General features: G+C 41.3%; 1 protein-coding gene across 1 annotated transcript in view; it reads right to left on the bottom strand.

Moving 5' to 3' along the window:
• The window catches only part of POU2AF2 (POU class 2 homeobox associating factor 2), a 38,789-nt gene extending 23,145 nt beyond the window's left edge, over positions 1–15,644 (bottom strand). The window contains exons 1-2 of the mRNA XM_061144439.1: positions 15,511–15,644; positions 5,672–5,781 (exon numbers count right to left, since the gene is read on the bottom strand). Of these exons, the coding sequence (XP_061000422.1) occupies positions 5,672–5,781; positions 15,511–15,520 (120 nt within the window). The 5' untranslated portion in view covers positions 15,521–15,644. The remainder of the gene's footprint in view (positions 1–5,671; positions 5,782–15,510) is intronic.
• Between the last annotated feature and the right edge of the window lie 4,185 nt (positions 15,645–19,829).

The raw sequence follows: 19,829 nt of genomic DNA, 5'->3' as shown, positions 1-19,829 counted from the left end.
AATGTTGTGTTGGTTTCTGCATACATCAACATGAATCAGCCGTAGGTATACATATGTCCCCACGCTCTTGAACCTCCCGCCCACCTCCCACTCCATCCGACCCCTATGGGTTGTCACAGAGCACAGGTCTGAGCTTCCTGCGTCATACAACAAATCCCCACTGGCTATCTAATTTAAATATGGTAATGTATGTGTTTCCACGTTGCTCTCTCGATTCGTCCCACCCTCTCCTGCCCCCGCGGCGTCCACAGGTCTGTTCTCTATGTCTGCGTCTCTATTCTGGCCCTGCAAATACGTTCATATCCGTGCCATCTTTCTAGATTCTGGATATATGCATTAATATACTATATTTGTTTTTCTCTTTCTGGCATTTCATTCTGTATAATAGTCTCTAGGTTCATCCACCTCATTTTTATGGCTGAGTATTATTCCATTATATATATGTACCACAGCTCCTTTATCCATTCACCTATCAGTTCTTCTTCTTTTAAATTTTACTAATGATAGCTGAGAGTTCACTGAAATTTGTTGATATTGTTAAAATTTTTCAATGAATAGTTTTTATGAAATGTCATTGAAATAGTGTAATTGAAAACAGTGCAGCATAAACTTACATCAAAAGTCTAAACATACATCTTTTGGTGCTAGATGCTGGTCAGTGGCTCCTATTTAAAGTGTTCTAGTTGAAAATCTAGTAGTGTGGTAACGAGTAACCCAGAAAAAATTTGGAAAAAAAAAAAAAAGGAAACAATTACTTAAAAACAGATACACATGATAATAGTTCTGAAACCACAGGATTATGGCTAAAATGAACAAAAGTGGTTTTAAGTCCAGTCTTTGGTGAAAGTCTCTTCGGAAGCAAGGGATTTTTTCCTCTTTGATTCCTACTTCAAAAATGTGAAAACATTTCATGGTATCAAACACAGATGTTTGTGAAGGAAACTGTGGTAAAGATGAGTCAACATAACCCATGTAAACTTATCCAAGGACTGTCGCAGAGAGCAGAACAGCAATTTGGGCATCAAATAGATGCTTCCTAGAGAGTACTTATCTGAGGGACACAGTTTTCGTATCTGTGTACTAGTTTCTTAGGGTTACTGGAACAGATTACCACTACCTGGGTGACTTAAAAACACCAAAATTTATTCTTTCATGCTCTGGGGGCCGGCAGTCCAAATCGAGGTGTTGGTGGGACTTGCTCCCCACGGGGCCTCCAGGGGAGCCCCCACTCTGGGCCCTCCAGCTTCCTGCCTGATCACGTGGCCCCAGCTCTGCCTACTCGGTCACGTGGCCACGTCCTCTCCTGTGTGTCTTCTCTTTGGTGTGTTCCTCGCATAACTCCCTTCTGTAGAGTTCATGGGGTTGCATTTAGGGATCAGCTTTTTCCTAAGAGGGTAAGTGCCTTCACTCAAGATCCTTTACTTAATCACATATTTTGCCACTTAAGTGAGCATTCACATGTTCCACAGGATTTGCTGTAGAATCTTTTGGGTCTGTTTTCTGGCCTGCAGGTGTGCTAAGTCACTTCAGTCATGTTTGACTCTTTGCGACCCCATGGACTATAGCTCACCAGGCTCCTCTGTCCATGGGATTCTGCAGGCAAGAATACTGGAGTGGGTTGCTGTGCTCTCCACCAGGGGATCTTCCCAACTCAGGGATGAAACCCACATTTCTTACGTCTCCTGCATTGGCAGGGAGAAGGCAATGGCATCCCACTCCAGTACTCTTGCCTGGAAAAATCCCATGGACGGAGGAGCCTGGTAGGCTGCAGTCCATGGGGTCGCAAAGAGTCGGACACGACTGAAGTGACTTAGCAGCAGTCTGCATTGGCAAGTGGGTTCTTTACCGCTAGTGTCAGCTGTGAAGCCCTGTGTTTTGATCTTGGATGATATATACAGTAAAAACAGTATGGAAGGGCCTCCAATATCCTCAAGTTATCTTTTGACTCGTTATCATGCACATTATCAGTAGCAAGTTTTGAACACGTGTAAGGATGACTTTCCTATCTGAACTTGCCCAAGATATCAGACTCATTGTCACCTAGTGAACTGGATGAAAAAGGGGATGGAGTGTCGGTATTACTCAAGCCATTAGAGCCCCTTACGTGCTGTCAGTAACGTCCATGTTTCCTGCTCACTGAGTTGTGTTTACCACAGGGACAGAAAAAGTTAAGAGTCAGTGATTACTTATTATGCTATCTTTCTTGGAATATACAGATATTTTGGAAGAGTGGTTGAGATGAAATGTGAGCAAGTAGATGGTAAAACCAATTCATGGAGATACCTAAAGTCCAAATAGCCACATATTAGAACAGTGTACATTTAATTATCCACATTTGAAATATCTTTGAAATGAAGAAGAGAGTAAGATACTAGCAGTGAGACACTGAGTAATACGTGACAACAGGAAATTGGGGCTGAGTTCATACTGCTTGTGTACCTGATGCCTGAGAAGAATGACCAGAGTTAGAGCTGTTTTGCCCCTTTCCACTCCTTTCTGTATGATATATTCTCTTATGCTTTGATTTCCTTTGCATGTGCTGTGGTCTGATTGTTTATGTCCTCCCCAAAGTCACTTTGAAATCCTAAGGTCCCATGTGATTATATCGTATGAGGAGGTGGGGCCTTTGGAAAGCGACTGGGTCATGAGGGTGGAGCTCTTATGAATGGGATTAGTGCCCTTATAAAAGGGCCCTAGAGGGCTCTCTCTGTGCTCTTCCACCAAGTGAGGACATAATGAGAAGCCTGCAACCCAGAAAAGGGAAAGGGCCTTCACCAGAACCTGACCATGTTGCAACCAAAACTCGGACCTCCAGCCTCCAGAACTGTGAGAAATGTTTTCTGTTCATAAGCTTGGCTTCCCAGGTGGCTCAGTGGTAAAGAATTTACCTGCAATGAGGAGACACAGGAGATTCGGGTTCAATCCCTGGGTCAGGAAGATCCACTGGAGGAGAAAATGGCAACCCACTCCAGTGGTCTTGTCTGGAAAATCTCGGGGGCAGAGGAGCCTGGTGGGCTACAGTCCATGGGGTTCCAAAGAGTCGGACATAACTGAGTACACATGCACACATGCACACAAGCTACCCCATCCCATCTATGGTATTTTGTGATGACAGTCCAAACGGATGAAAATTGCATGAATCAGAGATGATTCTACTCCAGTCCACATTGGTTTTTCCCTTTAAAAATGGTGTGGAATTGAGCATCAGAAGACTTGCTACTTGTTAACTGTAACCTGCAGATAATCTCTTCCCTTTTGTCCTCAACTTTTTCAACTATAAAATGTAAAACTACCTCAATATCAGTCTCGCGGGGCTAGGGTGTCCGTCAAATGAGATAACACACAGGAAGTGCACTTTAAACTGTGCTTACGTAAATAGTGTCCCAGTCTTCATATCACATGGCAATGCTGGCCAGTCTTTTGTCTTGAGCATTCAGTGTAGTGCTTGGTTATATGGTCGTATATTTTTAAAATATATAAGCATTTTTCCTTTCCACCAGGTTATTTGATGTTTAATGGCACAGACCATGTATCACATGGTTCCTGTACCCACTTCTGTATAACATTCACAGTGTCACTGGGCCAGTCGCAATAGCTCAGCAAATTCTTATCTGGGTAGAGATAAGAAACTTGGCTGGGGGGAGGGGTTTGATAGTTGCTCTTTGCTCTGTGGTGAAGTTCTTATACTGTGATGTGCAAAGAAATCACTCAAGGAGCTTATTAAAAATGACCATTCCCTGGCCCCAGCCCTGTAATAACTCTATGTTCATAGACATTGTACAGGGATGAGGAGTCTGCATTTTAAAATTACAGTGTAATATGACTTATTATTGTTTATATTGTTATGTCTTTTTAAAAAGCGAACACATCAAAAAAAAAAATAAAGAAAACACACTCAGCCACAGAGCTTAAAAAATCATGTTAGGGAGTTTTTAAATAAAAATATATTTACCTCGACCATTTGAATAGGAACCTCTTTGTCTTGTTATATAATTCTGTCTGGCACAGCGCCTTGTCATTGTGTATGTGTATCCATGACGATGTCGAGGAGGGAGTTTTACCCTGACTCACACGGGGTAGACACACTATCAGCTCCTTGCCTATGGCATTGCGCTCATTTTACTCTTATCTTCCCAACTGACCGCGCACCTGGAACTTTAGCAAGTTTCACAATCCTAGCGGTGGGGGTGGCCAAGCACTCCACTTGCATCCATGAGGCTGTGGTCCACTCAGAGTAGACTCTGAATTCTCTCTCTCTCTCAAGAGACTCGATTCATAGGGATGCTTTGAACTCACATTCCAGATGATCCTGAGGAAGTTTTACAAGGAACATGGTACTAGGAGCAGACGAGAAGCCAATTATTCAGATTTCTGTTTATCAACTAAGCTCCATTTGTTGAACTAGAAGATAAGAGGAGGTTCCAAAGAAATGAAGACCCCAAAATACAAGGGGTTCTTAGATGGTAGGAAATTGAATCTGGAGTCAGTTCACTTGAAACATGTCCCAGAAGTTTGACTCTGCAGCAGTGTTGAAGCTGGTGCTGATGTTCAGAGCAGAACACAGTGGAAGAACCAGTTTGCCCTGTGTCCCAGCCCCTGTGGTTGGTGTTATATGTGGCCCCCTCCTTTATTCTTGGTCATCTGTTCCCATGTCCTGACCCCAGCAATGCCCTGGGGGATGTCTGATATTCATGTTGTTATATTTCACCCAGTAAGGTGAGTGATTATATACCCAACCTGATAGCCAACTGCTATCTCCATTCAAGAATCATTGTTGGAGATTTGGGTGTAACTACTTAAACATTTTAGGTATAGAGAGGGGCTATTTATGAAGACAAGGGTGACAGACAGAGATATTAGACTTAAGACAACTCCTACCAGGATTTTAAAATCTGATTTTGCATGTTACAGAGAAGTTGTTTGTTCATAAGTTGTCTCTGTCAGATTTAGAATAACCTGGGGGTGAAGGTCTGCCTGCAGTGTGGGAGACCTAGGTTTGATCCCTGGGTCAGGAAGATCCCCTGGAGAAGGAAATGGCAGCCCACTCCACTCTTCTTGCCTGTAAAATCCCATGGACAGAGGAACCTGGCAGGCTACAGTCCATGCAGTCGCAGAGTCAGACATGACTGAGTGACTTCCCCTGCTGTGGGTGAAGATCAGCTTTATTTCTACCAAACGAACCATTGCTAGTTCCTGACTGGGGTAAATGACAATGTCAGGATACATCATCCTTTCATATCCATGAGGTGAAGTGGGCAGCCTATAAATTCACAGAGCTCTTGGAATCCTTGCTCATAGATTGACATATGTGCCATAATGTTGATAATAGTAATTAGATAGTGTGTGTGCCAGCTAAAGGGAGACCCCATGGACTGTAGCCCACCAGACTCTTCTGTCCGTGGAATTCTCCAGACAAGAATACTAGAGTGGGTACTCATTCCCTTTTCCAGGGGATCTTCCTGATCCAGGGATCGAACCCAAGTCACCTGCATTACAGGCAGATTCTCTACCTTCTGAGCCACCAGGGAAGCCCTGGCTAACACTTGGCTATAGAGAATATCAGACTCAAGAGGTGAGAGACTAGTGTGAAGATAAAAGGAAGGGGAGATAACTAACCTTAATAGAGGACTTAGCCCCCAAAGACCTTAGAATGTATTTAACTGAGACTTACATTAAATCTTGAGTTACTTGTCTGCCTGGATCGTTTTTCGGCCAGCAGGTCTTTGACCGTGTGCTTCACTCTCACTCCTTGATACACTCGTTTGCTGTAGTCTCCTGGGACTTAAGCAAATGGAACAGTAAGAATCAAATGTAGATGGTATAATTAGGTTAACCTCCCTATGGATGCATTCAAAGGCTAATTTTTGTGATGCTATTTTCTTATTAGAATGTTAGACTCGAGTTTGAAGTGATTTCAACAGAGGTCATTTAGTCCTATCTCCTGGTTCCTGAAGGAAACTGACCCAAGCTTTGCTTAAATGAAAGAAAGACTACGCCCTCCTTTACACAACAGCTCCTCAAAGTGTCCTCTTTTTTGTATTCTTGATTTCCCAAGATTTACTCCTGAAAGATTTACAATGTATGCTCTAACTACAAGATCAAGGATTGGATGCAACTTGAAATAATGCTTAGGATATGGTGCAAAAGTTGGATTTGTACGATTCAGGTTACAGAGTGACATTCTTGCTGCATCACCTTCCTACTTGATGTGGGTGAACAGGTCAATTGGACTGTTTTAAGAAGATAATGTTATAAAGAAGGAAGTTATTTTTTTATCTCTTCACTGCACTAATACTTAATGTATTTTTATTTTTAAAATTTTATTTATTTATTTAGCTGCAGCTAGTCTTAGTTGCAGCCTGTGGGATCTACTTCCCTGACCAGGGATCGAACCTGGGCTCACCTGCATAGGAAGTATGGCGCTTTAGCCACTGGACAACCAAGGAAGGCCCCTATTAAGTGTATTTTTAATTTCTGAAATTAAATACAAGGCTACTTGTGTTATTTCATTTGTTTCACTTCACAGATGAAGAAACTGAGGTTTGGGGCTAAGTTATTTGAAAGGCTTCATAGCTGCTAGCAAACAGCTGAGCTAGGATCCAGATTTAGGTCATATTGTAGCTCTAATTACCAAAAAAATCCTTACTGTTCACCTTGACAAAATGACAGAGAGATAACAGCCAATAGACAAAAATATTTTCCCGATGTTCTGAAATTGGCAGCACTGTTTCCATAAGCAGTGACTTCATTGTCACTGAGGATGGTCAGGCAGGGACAGAAACACCTTTTGTCTGGAGTGCTATAGAAAGCATTTAAGCACTGAATTAGCAGTTGAACTACAAGAATTACAAGATATTTTCTAACTCTGAACTCCTTGTTCTATAGTAGGTTGGTTGGTTTCAATTAATTTTAGTTGAGGTGTTGCTGGCTTACCAGCACTTTCAGCTGGCACAGAACTCAGCATTAGTCTGTACGGCATAGAACCAAAAAATCTTCTCTAGTCTAGGATTGACTTAGGAGTCAAATCTTATTACAGAAAGAATAAAAAGAAGGAAAGAAAGAAGAAATCCAAATCAAAATGAGAGGTAGAGTGGAGCGTGGGGTGGAAGAGGCTGCTGGCCTGGCAACCAGTGCTTGTTGACTTCATATGAGCCACTGACTTCGGAAAATTAAAATTTCTCAGCCCTATTTTTTATCTGTATAATGGGTATAATAATCTCTCTAAAACTGACCACAAAATTTTATAAGATATGCATGTGAAAATGTTGCTAAAAGTACCAAAGTAAATACAAAATGTCTGCACACAATGAGGGAGACAAAAAACAAACAAACAAACAAAAATACTCATAAAACTAGGTTCCAAGACAATTTATCATTCAATTCAAATAAAGTTCACATGCAATCTGATTTCGACAAAACAAAGTTATTTGACTGATCCTTTGGGTCTTATTTTGACAGGATTTGGTCTATATATCTTTTCATTAAAGAGGCTTGGAGTATCTCTTTCAAATCAGCCTCAAATTGAAAGCTTAAGGATTTTATGTTTTTCCAAAGTAATCTAAATGTTGCTCTTAGAATTGTGTCTGAGGCCTTATTTTTGGGGGAAACACCAAGAGTACATTTATTCATCAATAATTTATTGAGTATTTTTTACGTGTCAGGCATTGTGTTAGAGCTGGGAATACAAAAGAACATGCTATCTTGTGGGAGGCAAGAAATACTCAATTATAAGGCAAATGTGCTAAGTACAAGTACAGAAATATGCATGAACAGAATACTCAGAAAAACACAGAGTGTGGCAGTTCTTCATGAGCGTGGGGACAGATTTAGGGAAGGCAAGTTGATAGCAGAGGTAAGAGGTGGGTATGATGATTAATGGGGAAGAGCAATCCAGGTATGGAGGGCAGCAGGACAAAGGCCTGGAGGCAAGACCAGAAGGAGGGAGAAAATGAGGTTGGGGAAAGGAAATGAAGGAGCCTCAGTCATGAAGTTTCTCATGGGTAAAGGAGTTCGGACTTTATCTTGTTGGCAGTGAGCCAGTGGAGGCTTCTGAGTATGGGGGTAGTGTGGTTAGATTTGCATTTGAGATAGACTTTTCTAACAGCTGTATGAAGGGCAGATTCAGATTTAAGAATCACAGAGCCACAGGGAGAACAGTCAGCAAGATTCCAGGATAATTCATCCAAGAGATTGTGGGGTCTGAGTAAGGGTTGACAGGAGGGCGAGGAGAGGACAGTAAACAATAATTTGGAAATTATTATTTAGATGTAGGAGGGAAAGGGGAGGGAACATTCAAGGGTGATTCTCAGGCTTCCACCATGGGATTGGTTTGGGTACACAAGTTTCAGAGTCATCATAATGCCGATAGTAATGAAACCAAGAAAGAGCATAAACTTTCTTGGAATGTTTGCAAATTAGAACCATACCATTGTGCACTGGCTTCCCATGAGGCCCTAGTGGTAAAGAACCCAGGTGCCAATGCAGGAGACAATCCCTGGGTGGGGAAGTTCTCCTGGAGGAGGGCGTGGCAATCCATGCCAATATTCTTGCCTGAAGAATCCCATGGACAGAGGAGCCTGGCGGGCTACAGGCCACAGAGTCAGACACGACTGAGGCAATTTAGCACACATGCACCATGGTGCACACAAAGACCATATGCATCTGGCATGTTGGGATAAATAGGCCAGGATTCTCCCAACAGCTCAGAGGATCAATATTTTGGGAACTCGTACAATGATGATTCCTGACACACTGGTTGGGAAGTTGTAGACTAAATGATCAAAGATAGAAGCCTGGGGAATATCCACATTTGAAGGGTTGTCAGAGGAGATGGAGGGAACCCTAGTGAAAAAGAAATGGTTGGAGAAGAACCAGAAAAACAGCAACAACAAGAGAATAAGACATTACAGAATTTGAGGGAAGGAATTTTGAGAAAGAAGGAAAAAGAATAAGATACAACAGAATTGTCCAGGAGGATAAGGACAGCAAAACATCCATTGCTTTCACTCCAGTAGCTGGTGTTGACTTAGCAAGAGCAGTTTTGGGAGTGTGAGGTCGTCAGAAGCCAAGTACTAATGTCATAGGCAGAGGTGGAGACAGGGAGACTACTTCTTGAAGTTTGAAGTAGAAAGGGAAATAAGAGGTTGGATGATCATTGGAGAGAACTACAGGGTCAAGGAGAGGTTTGCGTATGTTTTTGTATCCATTTAATGAATTCCTGGAAGGAGATACTTCAGAATATTTGAACAGGAAGAGGGAGGGACTGAAGATTTAGAAAAGAGGGAAAAAATGATGGAAGGAGATCTTCAAGAGGAAGCAAGAAATTGGGGTCAAGGGCAAAAGCTGGCTCTCAACATTTGAGCCTGGAATGAAGAAGGGCAGGGGAGGGGTGGTGGTTGGAGCATGTGTCAGTAACTAAGATGCCTCTGGGGCCCGTCTAGCAGCCTGGTATATAAGAGTGATTCAAGCACTAAAACTGAGAACAAAACAGGAGTCAAAGCAAGACAGAAAAGTCAAAGTGAGAGTACACACCAGTGATCCTCAGTGTGAACCTGGCGTCAGGAGCAATAGCACTGGCTAAGAATGTGTTGAAAATGCAGATTCTCAGGTCCTTCTCCAGATATACTGAATCAGAAACTGTAGGGGTGGACCCAGCAATTGTGTTTTAACAAGCCCTTCGGGTGATTCTGATGTTCTCTGAAGTCTGAACCTTCTGTTCTCTGAACCTTCAGAGGTGCTCAGATATACACATGAGTAGGGATTTTATAAGTTTCCTGTGGAGGCGGGGGCCAGCTCTAACCTAGGCATTCCTAGCTGAGCAAAAAGGGGGAACGTCTGGCTGATTGATGGAGGTGTGGACTTGGGTCTGAGAAGTCTGGGGTGGATGTTGAAGAGGTCCAGGCTGATCCTTTGTGTGTTTGCAGACTGTCTTGTTTTTACTTTTTTTGGGAAGGGCTTTTTAATTGATGTGTTAAATCTGAATTATTTATTTATGTTTTATGTGTATGCCAAAAAGCCTAGAGGAAATATACCTGTTCTAAATAAGTTTAACAAATAACCACATGGAGACTAATAGAGGGATAAAATTCTTGAGATGACAAACAAACAGATCAAAACTTCTGAAGTTTTGCCATAAAAAAAAATCAGTCTTACATACCGGTTGGCACTGACTTTGGTGCAAAATATGGGGCTATATGCTGCAGGGGATGCAAAATAAATTTAGAACTTACAACAGATGTCCTCAAAGATACCTTATTTTAGTGAGAGAAATAGACATTCACTTGTGAGGGATTAGGGGAGGGGGAAGAGCGTATTTTAGTTTGTTGATGAAAACTTTGTGGGAAGGGATGGGACTTAAGCTTGATTCAGACTGACGTGGATAGGTTAGGAGGAGGGAGAAAGGTCATGTATATTAGACTTAGCATGAGCAAAGGCAGAGGCTGGCGGGAAAGAGCAAGGCATGTGGAAAGAAAGGGGACAAACTAAGGTCATTGGAATTAATAGATTTAAATGCCATCAATATACAGATGAAGTTCAAATGGGTACCCCTAGCCCAGACCTGTCCTGGACTTTAGACTTTGATGTCCATCTTTTTTCAGATGTATAGTAGACGTTTCAAACTCCACACGCCCAGCTCTGAACTTTGTTCTTCCCTCTGTATTTGCTTATCTGAAACCTTCCTGTCTCAATGGTGAGGATGGTGCTGGGCTCAGTCATGTCGGACTCTTTGCAGCCCCACAGACTGTAGCCTGTTAGGCTCCTCTGTCCATGGACGTTTTCAAGCAAGAATATTGGAGTGGGTTGCCATTTCCTACTCCAGGGAATCTTTGCAACCCCGGGATCAAACCTGCATCTCTTGCATCTCCTGCATTGGCACCCCTTCCTGTCTCAGTTGATGGCAACTCCATTCTTCTGATTGCCCAGAAGCTATAGAGTCACTCTTGGCTCCTCTCTTTTCTCTCAGACTTCACAATCCATCCTTTAGGAGTTTGATGGTGCCACCTATGAAACAGACCAGAATCTGCAGATTTTTCTCCAGTTCCACTGGTAATCTGTTTGTTAGTCACTCAGTTGTGTCCGACTCTTTGCAACCCCATGGACTGTAGCTCACGAGGCTCCTCTGTCCATGGAATTTTCCAGGCAAGAATACTGGTATGGGTAGCCATTCCCTTCTCTAGGAGATCTTTCCAGTCCAGGGTTTGAACCCAGGTCTCCTGCATTGCAGGCAGATTCTTTACCATCTGAGCCACAGGGACGTGCCACCCCCTACCCCGCCCACCACCACCTGCTGCTAATATCCAGGTACAATTGACTGTCATCTCTCATAAAGATACTGCAGTAGCCTTCCAACCTATCTCTTTGCTTCTATTCTTCCTCCATCCCCGGTCTATCTTAACACAACAGCCAAAGTGATTCTTTCTAAAGAACAAGTTCCAGTTGCCTCAGTTCTCTTCTCAAAACCAAACAATGGCTCTCCATTTTACTCAGAGTAAAAGCCAAGGTCCTCACAATGGCCCAACATAAACTTGTGCCCCCACATCTCTGATCTCATCTTGTGATACTGTATGTACTCCAGACAATTTCTGAAACACATCGACCCACCACTTCTGCCTTAGGACCTTTGCATTAGAGGCTGTCCCCTCTATCTGGAATATTCTTCCCTCTGCCACCCACATGACTAAATGCCCTTGTTTCCCTCAAGATTTGGCTCAAATGTCATTTTCTCAATGAGAACATATTTAATTTAAAGTTGCATTTACCCTCTTCTACTTTTTCTATGCGTTGCTTGTCACTTTTTAAATATCCTATATACTTTCCTTATTTATTAAGTTTATTGTTAATTGTCTTCCTCTCCCTTGCTAGAGTGTAAGTTCCACAAGGATGGGAATCTTTGCTTGCTTTACCTCATTGGAACATTTTAAGTGCCGACGCCTAGAACAGCACTTGGCACTTAGTAATGTGAAAGTCGCTCAGTTGTGTCAGACTCTTTGCGACCCCATGGACTATACAGCTCATGGAATTCTCCAGGCCAGAGTAATGGCAAGGCAGTTAGTAGTCCTCCAGTAAATATTTGTTGAAAGTGGTTTTTTTTTTGTTGTTGTTGAGAATAATGGAAATGTTGAAGGTCTTGAAAATCAGGCTGTAAAAGTCTATTCTTTATGTTGTAGATGGTGAAAACCACTAATCCTTTTGAATAGGGGAGTATTATGACTTTACCATATTTAGGAAGATTTGGAATTCTGGGGGGAAGATTAATCTAAGGGCACACCTCAGGATGGGTTAAGGATGAAGACGCAGAGAGGATGGAAAATGATAAAACAGTGACAGGCTAGCCAGAAACTTTGGAAATGAACAGGAAAGGGCAGGTTTAAGGAATCTTAAAGGTCTCTTTCAAAAGAACACACACACACACACACACACACACACACACGTACAGACACATACTACCATGATTAAGAAGAGAACTCAAGAAGCCAGGAAGATTGGTTCTGACACAGAAAAAAAGAGTTCAGTTTTGAATATGCTGACTCTGAGGTTGTGGTGGCTTAATCAAGTGAAATTATCCTGTGGATAGATGAGAACTTCGACAAGGGTTAGAGTTGTATATCTAAGAAACCTCTCTAAAACTACGCTAACTAGAACTATGGAAATAAAGTTTTCCAAGAAGACTTTTCAGCAAAAGGAGTAGACATCCAAGCCCTGATCCCTGGGAAAAGGTGATAGTTCTGATGCCCAGGGAAAGGCAGGAGATAGGGAGGGTCAAGGCAGACGCGGGTGGGGGACAGGGCAGAGATGTAGGCATGTGATGCCGTGGTGTGGTAGCAACAGGGGCCTGAAGGAAAGAGGGAGTGTAGAGAAAGAGGAATAATCAGTGGTGTTAAGTATCTGGGACCTGCTGCTGCTGCTGCTACGTTGCTTCAGTCATGTCCGACTCTGTGTGACCCCATAGACGGCAGCCCGCCAGGCTCCGCCATCCCTGGGACCTAGTAGGTGCTTAATAACTACTTGTGGAGTAAATAAAATGCTTTAGAGAATCTGAGGAAAATGGGGGCACAAAAAGGCTGGAGATCTTTAGAATGTGGGAGAGATGAGTTTCATCTGGAGCATGGGTGGTAAGAAAATTAGGACAATGGGGATAAACCAGGCTCTGAGGTGAATACAAAAAAGGGTAGTTAAAATACATGTTATTAAAACATGGAACTTCATAACAATTCTTTAAACCTATTACCCAGATTACTCTTCCTGTTTTGGGGAATTCTGAAAGTTCCTTAACCTACCCTATCCTCCTTTTTAAAAGAGGAATGATATTTAGAGTTTAAAAATATTGCCAGTATTTCTATTTCCAAACGTTTTCCCCCTTGTTCATTGTCTATTTAAAGAATGCACACCTGCATAAACCAGGAGATGCTGAAGAGTTTTTATTCAAATACTCTAGATACAAACTTGCATTCAGATCAGTTGTTGAGAAAACAAAGATGTGTTTCCAGAGAGAAAGCACAAGCAAATTTGTTAATAAGAATCCATGTATCCTTTTGAATTTTGGGGAAAAATTTATGCATCAGTATTGTGACTATGTATACTTAGCAAATTGTCTCAGTCATGCCTTCTCCTCATTCCTGTTCACTTTGAAGAAGAACTTGGCCCATAGTAGATTTAATGATGTTATTGCTTTAATATTGTTTCTGAAAATTTCAATTTTTTCTGTCAAATCAAACTCATACATTCTGCAACTGGTTGTTAAAAATGTAGGATATTCCTCAATTGTTTTTAGTTATGAAATATAAAATATGTTTGACATTTGAAGCACCTTATTTTACTACTTTTGATGACAGTCTCTGGAATACATTTTCTTGCTTTTAAATTCTTTAGTCTCTAAGCAGGTGTGTGTTACATAAGCTAAGGGAATAAAAAAAGAGTTCGAAACAAAAAGAGGATAAAACAAAAAACCATCCCATAACTTTAGAAGACAATTCATATTTTGAGTTGCAACATTAGACAATGGTAAAGTTAAGATAATAGACGATGTCTCTCTGAATTGTAGTTCCTGATGGTATGAAATACAGGTACCCTCAAACTTAAGTAGAATATAATAAACATCCTGAATGATGGATTACTGGTGAACAGCATCCACAGTGGTTCCATTTCTCTGCTTGTCAGGGAAGTGCCGAGAGTGAGGTCTTGGACAGGCCAGTGGTATTACAGTGTGTTGGCCCACTGTCTGGCTCAGGTGCCAGTTCTGGGGCTGCGGGTACCCTCTCGGCCCCCACCAACCTCAGCCTGTCTTGCTCAGGACGACAGCCCTCTCCCCAGGAGGAGGCGGATCCCCGTGTAGGATACAGTGTTTCCTCCATGCCCACTAGAGGCTCAGTGTGTGTGACTCTGCTTCTGGTCTGGGGAAATGATACCATATTAGTTTATTATGGGAAATCTCCAGGACAGCACAAGGAAAAACAAGTTCAGCAACTAATCGGGAAATGTTCAGTATATTAATTTATACATACTGCTTATGAAATTTTACTCCGAAATAAAGACTAAAACTTCTAAAGAAGTGGAGCTAAATTAGTTAACATGTGAAGATTTTGTAGAAGTTTGGTTTACCTATTACCGTAGGCAGCCACGAACCCCTCCCAGTAGTCACCCCCTGGCACTTTTTAAGCCTCAGAATTAGATCCAAAAACTTAAAACTTCCATTTATAACCAGTTCTACACTGCAGGAGACAGATGCTCTTATGGCTTTTTAAAAATTTTTTGGGATGAGTCGTTGAGGAGTTGTAGAATTTAAAAAAAATATTAATTTTTCTTTCAAGCTACTTTACAGAGTGTTTAAAGAATATTTCTTCTATTATCATTTATTAAAATTTACAATGCTAACTTTTAAATCTCAAGTTTGTGTCTGAAACACAAACTTGACACTAATATTAAACTAATATTATTATGTTGACACTAATATCTGTATCCTCAGAGTGAACAAACCGGGAAAGATCTATATACAGCTTGAATTCATATAATAATAGCTCTTCCTTACCTTGTGTATGTGGAAAGTCCTTCATCCTTAATCTTAAAAGCAAGATGCATGAATAAAAGATATTTCAAGCTCTCTATAAATGTGGATTCTTCTCCTGCATTTTTCTTACAGTTGAAAACTTGCTAGAAATTGTTACTGATATACTATATGGCTACACTGGAAAAGAATGCTTTAATATCCAGGTTGTTATTTTATAAAACTAATGTTCAGTAGAATTGATCTTTCAGAAAACATACCCTCATGTACTTGATACAGCAAAATAAATCCAACAATTAGTAATTAAATGTGAACAGAATTGTGAAAATATTATCAAGAGTTCTAAGTTGTTGGTCTCTGGTCTGTTTTGATAGCTTTTCATGTTCAAGCTAGAGTTAGGGATATTTCTTCTTATCCTTTGTTTTCTGTTATAGCTTTGTGATGTCAAAAATAAACAGTAGGCTTCTTACAGTTTTAAAAAAAGTTTTAGATAATTGATATTGACTCACCACTTTCCATTCTGGACGGTTCTGGTAAATTTCCTTCTTAAGGCAACGTAGGATTTCAGGTGAATGGTGGATTTTCCTTGATAAGGGAGCCAATCTCCTGGAAAGGTCAGCCTGATTCTGATGGGAAAGGCTTCTTCTGTACATGGTAATGATGCTTCTGAAATGACTTGCTTTAGATTTGATTAAATGCAAATCCTTTGGTGTCTGTTTCTCTACAATTTGCATCCCCAGTGTAGATTATATATGAAGGTACTTTTCCCCTCCCCAAGTAGATTTTTATTCAGTAACAATGAGTTTCCATTAGGAACAAACTCTCTTAAACATTTATTATGGAAACAAGGAATCTATAATTTGTTTTATGAATAACAGTGGAATTTTCTATCCCTTTTACATAGAGTTTGGTTTTGAAAAATACTGTGTATGAAAGAAACATATTTCCCAGTATGAAATATAGGTATTATACTGTTAATTCTGTAATTATGAATACATGATTTTTATAAGCTAGGTATCTTTTAGATATAGATAGAATTCAGAAAGGAAGTTGTTTTTGTTTAGGAATAAAAAGAAAAATGAATGTCACTTTAATATGATGGGATAACCTTTTTATCATATATAAAGCATAAATATATTATCTATATTAGAGGTTTCTAAAACCTGCCAGTACTACAAAATCACTAGTGGAGCTTGTTAAAAATACTTTTGCCCAATCCCACAGCCAATCCTAATTCAAAATCATTTGAACTAGGACTCAGCTATATTTTGAAACAAATTTTTTTGAGTTAAAAAAAAATTTTTTTTTTTTTAATGCACAGTCAGCATGAAATCTTCTAGATCAAAATTTAAAGAAACCAAATTTGAGGTCCTTTCTGACATTTTCATCATTTATTTTTACCCGCTATTGCAGCTTAACCTAATTTTGGTCTCCCAGTCTTGAACAAAGTTAGTTCCTGGTTGTTCTGGATTTGTGTAACACTTGGTGTTTTAAGACTTCAGGCTCCCTGGTGGCTCAGACAGTAAAGAATCTGCCTGCAATGAAGGAGACCAGTGTTTGATCCCTGGGTCAGGAAGATCCCCTGAAGAGGCCTTGGCAACCCACTCCAGTGTTCTCGCCTGGAGAATCCCTGTGGACAGACGAGCCTGGAGGGCTACGATCCACAGGGTTGCCAAGCGTTGGACACGACTAAGCGACCAACACTTCAGGCCTTCAAATAGGTGACAACAAATGTTCCTCCAGCTCTGCATCACATGCGCATTTCAGAGAGATGGAATCCAGAAAACAGTGGTTGTGTTTTAGTCAAAGGGTGTTCTGGACATCTTCCGAGGTCCTGGAGACTGGTTCAGAAGATCAGCATAGTTGAAACTGATTTCATAATAAAAACGAAAAATTATCTGCCCTTTATTCTCTCATTCTCTCATGAATGCCCAGAGGAGTTTTCTAGAAGCTACATGAACTCTGCTACTGTAGCATATTGAATGGAGAAGCAGATAGAGTCCAGCTGTTTTTCTGAAGCCAGGCAGTCAGGCCATTTGTAAGATTGTAAAACAGTGCTACCCTTTTCAATAAATTTGTTTAGGGTTTGGAAATCATAGCTATTTTTATGAAAAGTTATTTATGTTGACATGTTATGGTTTATCATAACTATTTTAAATGAATAATGAATATTTTAAATACTATTAGTTTTAACTTACAATGTAATAAATATATGTGAATATAAGTCCTATAAAAAGCTGGTTGATGTCCTTAACTGTGTATAAAAAAGTAAGGGGTTCTGAGACTGAATAGCTTGAAAACTCTCCTCTGGAAGAACATTTGTAGTTCAAATGAGTTTCTAGAATGTTCTAACTCACAGTAGATTTGAGGACGTTGTGTCTGCGTTTCTCTTACTGATAGACTACACCTTTGTGGTCTCCACATAAACCAAAATGACAAATTTATTTCAATTTTCCAGTTTCCTGCACCTGTTTTCTTTACTCTTTTAAGCAAATGAGAAGACACAGAGAGAGGATAACCACATTGGTCCCAGAGCCTGTGATTTGTATCCTATTTTAAGCAGGAGTGCCCTGCTGGGCATCCAAATTCATTCTTGCTTACTCTTTGAACCAATAGCTCTATATTAAAATAAAATATAAAAATTTAAGCCACAGCAAATTCTCTAACATGTATATTCTTCTCAACACTGTAGTTTTAAAAGAGCTTAAACATTATAAAACTTTCAGGTATAATGGAACCTTTTACAAACATAGATACAGCACCCGCTGCTGAAAGGAAAGAGCTCATCCTCCTCAGCATGGCACTTCTATGGTCTGGCCCATCCTACCTTTCTTCCTGTCTACCATTTCTTCCCCTAGCACAGCCTCCACCCCAATGCACAGTGTGGTCCTTGACCACCTGCCTCAGAATTACCTGCAACACTCAATCAGTGCAGTCTATCTTAGATTTACTGAATCTAGGATAAATCTGGCCATCCTGTCAGATAATCTGCATTATACATTATAATTGTGATTCTTAATAAATACTGAAGGTTAAGGCTTGCTCTAGCTATAACCGACCACTCAATGATTTTCAGGATTCAGCAGAAATGCTACCTTCTCCAGGCTATTTGCTTTTATACTCATCAAGATGGATTCAGTGGCCCATTCATGGTGCTTCTTACTTGAGTCTCTCATGGCACTGATTTCTTTCTGGTCAATGGTTTTTGCATAGCCATCCCCCATCCTCAGCCAGAATGCCTCTCCCTTCTGCTCTGTATTCTGCTCTTAACTGTGTTGATGGTGCTGTGCACCTAGAAAGTCCCCAGTGATGCTGAACCCTGCTACAGAAGGCATCAGAGATGCGAGTTACTGGGTAGAAGTAGCAATACGAGATAAAGCATAGCAGAGGGAATGCCATTATATTTCATGGTAGAGAGATGTTATCACAAGTACTGAGTTAGCCAGAAAGTTCATAAGATGTTACAGAAAAACCTGGATGAAGTTTCTGGCCAACCCAATATAATCTTTCTCTTTACACAAACTGAACACAACTGAACACAACACCAAAGAGCTTGTAATCATCTTCCTGTAGGGTGCTCCTGCATCTATAGCTCAAATTATAGATTTTCTAGAAACATTTTAATGTAGAAATGCCTAGTACACTGCAGAAGCATTTCAGAGATTAGACATTATTGGGACAGCTGAGATGCACTGAAGTTGAGAAATTGATTTGCAATCAATACAGGCTTGAGCTTTAAAAGTTGGCTGTAGTACACTTGCTGTGTTTGCATAGAACTCCAGAATTGTTTACATAGAATTAGATACATTTAAAAAGAAATCCCCGGAGAGAACAAGATGGTGGAGGAGTAGGTGGATGTGGAGTACTTCTCTCTCCACAGGTACATCAGGAATACACCTTCAGACACAGAAGTGGATGCCGAACAACAGCTGAGGGTGGACAGGAGTACCTGACCAGAGGAAAAGAATGTATAGAACCATGCAAAACTCAGTAGGATGAAGGAACTAGGGGGAAAAACAGGAGTGTTAGTAGGACTGGACCTGCCCTTTGGGAACTGAAGCAGGGATCCAATTCCCACATCAGGGCAATTGTCTGAGTCAGAGGAGAGACTTTTAAGGCTGAGAGGGTAACAGCTGATCTGTGGCAGCCTAAATGGAATGAGAATCAGACAGTCCTTGCTGCACCCATACATACCCCGGACAGGGACGCAGGTACCCTGGAAGGTGCAGTGGCTGAGAGCTGGAGTTTGGGGACTGTGGAGCAATCCCAGGGCAAGGGCTGCTGTTGATTGCAGAGAGGTGCATTGAGGGGGTGTGAGGAAGGAGGTTGTGGTGGGAAAGGGCTGTGGAGGAAAGCCAGGCAGCCATGGAAGCAAGGCGATACTGCAGAGTCATGCGTAGGGGGTGGAGCCATCACCATAGCCTCTCTCCCCCAGCACACCAGCCTTGGCAGCTGAACAATAGAGAGGCTGGCCCATCAAACGTCTGAGGGACTGAACTACAGAGCAGGACTCCACCCAGGATGCTCCTTTAAGTGACAGATGTGCAGATCTACAGAGTAAGACCCCAGCCAGGGCTCCCCTTTAAGTGCATGACACTCTGATCTACAGAGTAGGACCCCCCCAGAAGGGCACTTCTATGTGCCTGACGCGCTGAAAAGCAGAGAAGGACCCCAGGCAAGGGAGCCCTCTAAGTGCCTGAACGGGCGGAGCTATGGAGAAAGACTGGCCAAAGAGGCCTTCGATTTCCAGCTACAAGAGGCTGGAAAAAAAACTCTGAGAGGACCATAACTCCTGCGGCAGAGGCAGCCTGTCCCTGCATACTTGGCG

Source organism: Dama dama, chromosome 1, assembly GCF_033118175.1.
Source record: "Dama dama isolate Ldn47 chromosome 1, ASM3311817v1, whole genome shotgun sequence".
Lineage (NCBI taxonomy): Eukaryota > Metazoa > Chordata > Mammalia > Artiodactyla > Cervidae > Dama > Dama dama.
This window is presented reverse-complemented; position numbering and strand designations above follow the sequence as displayed.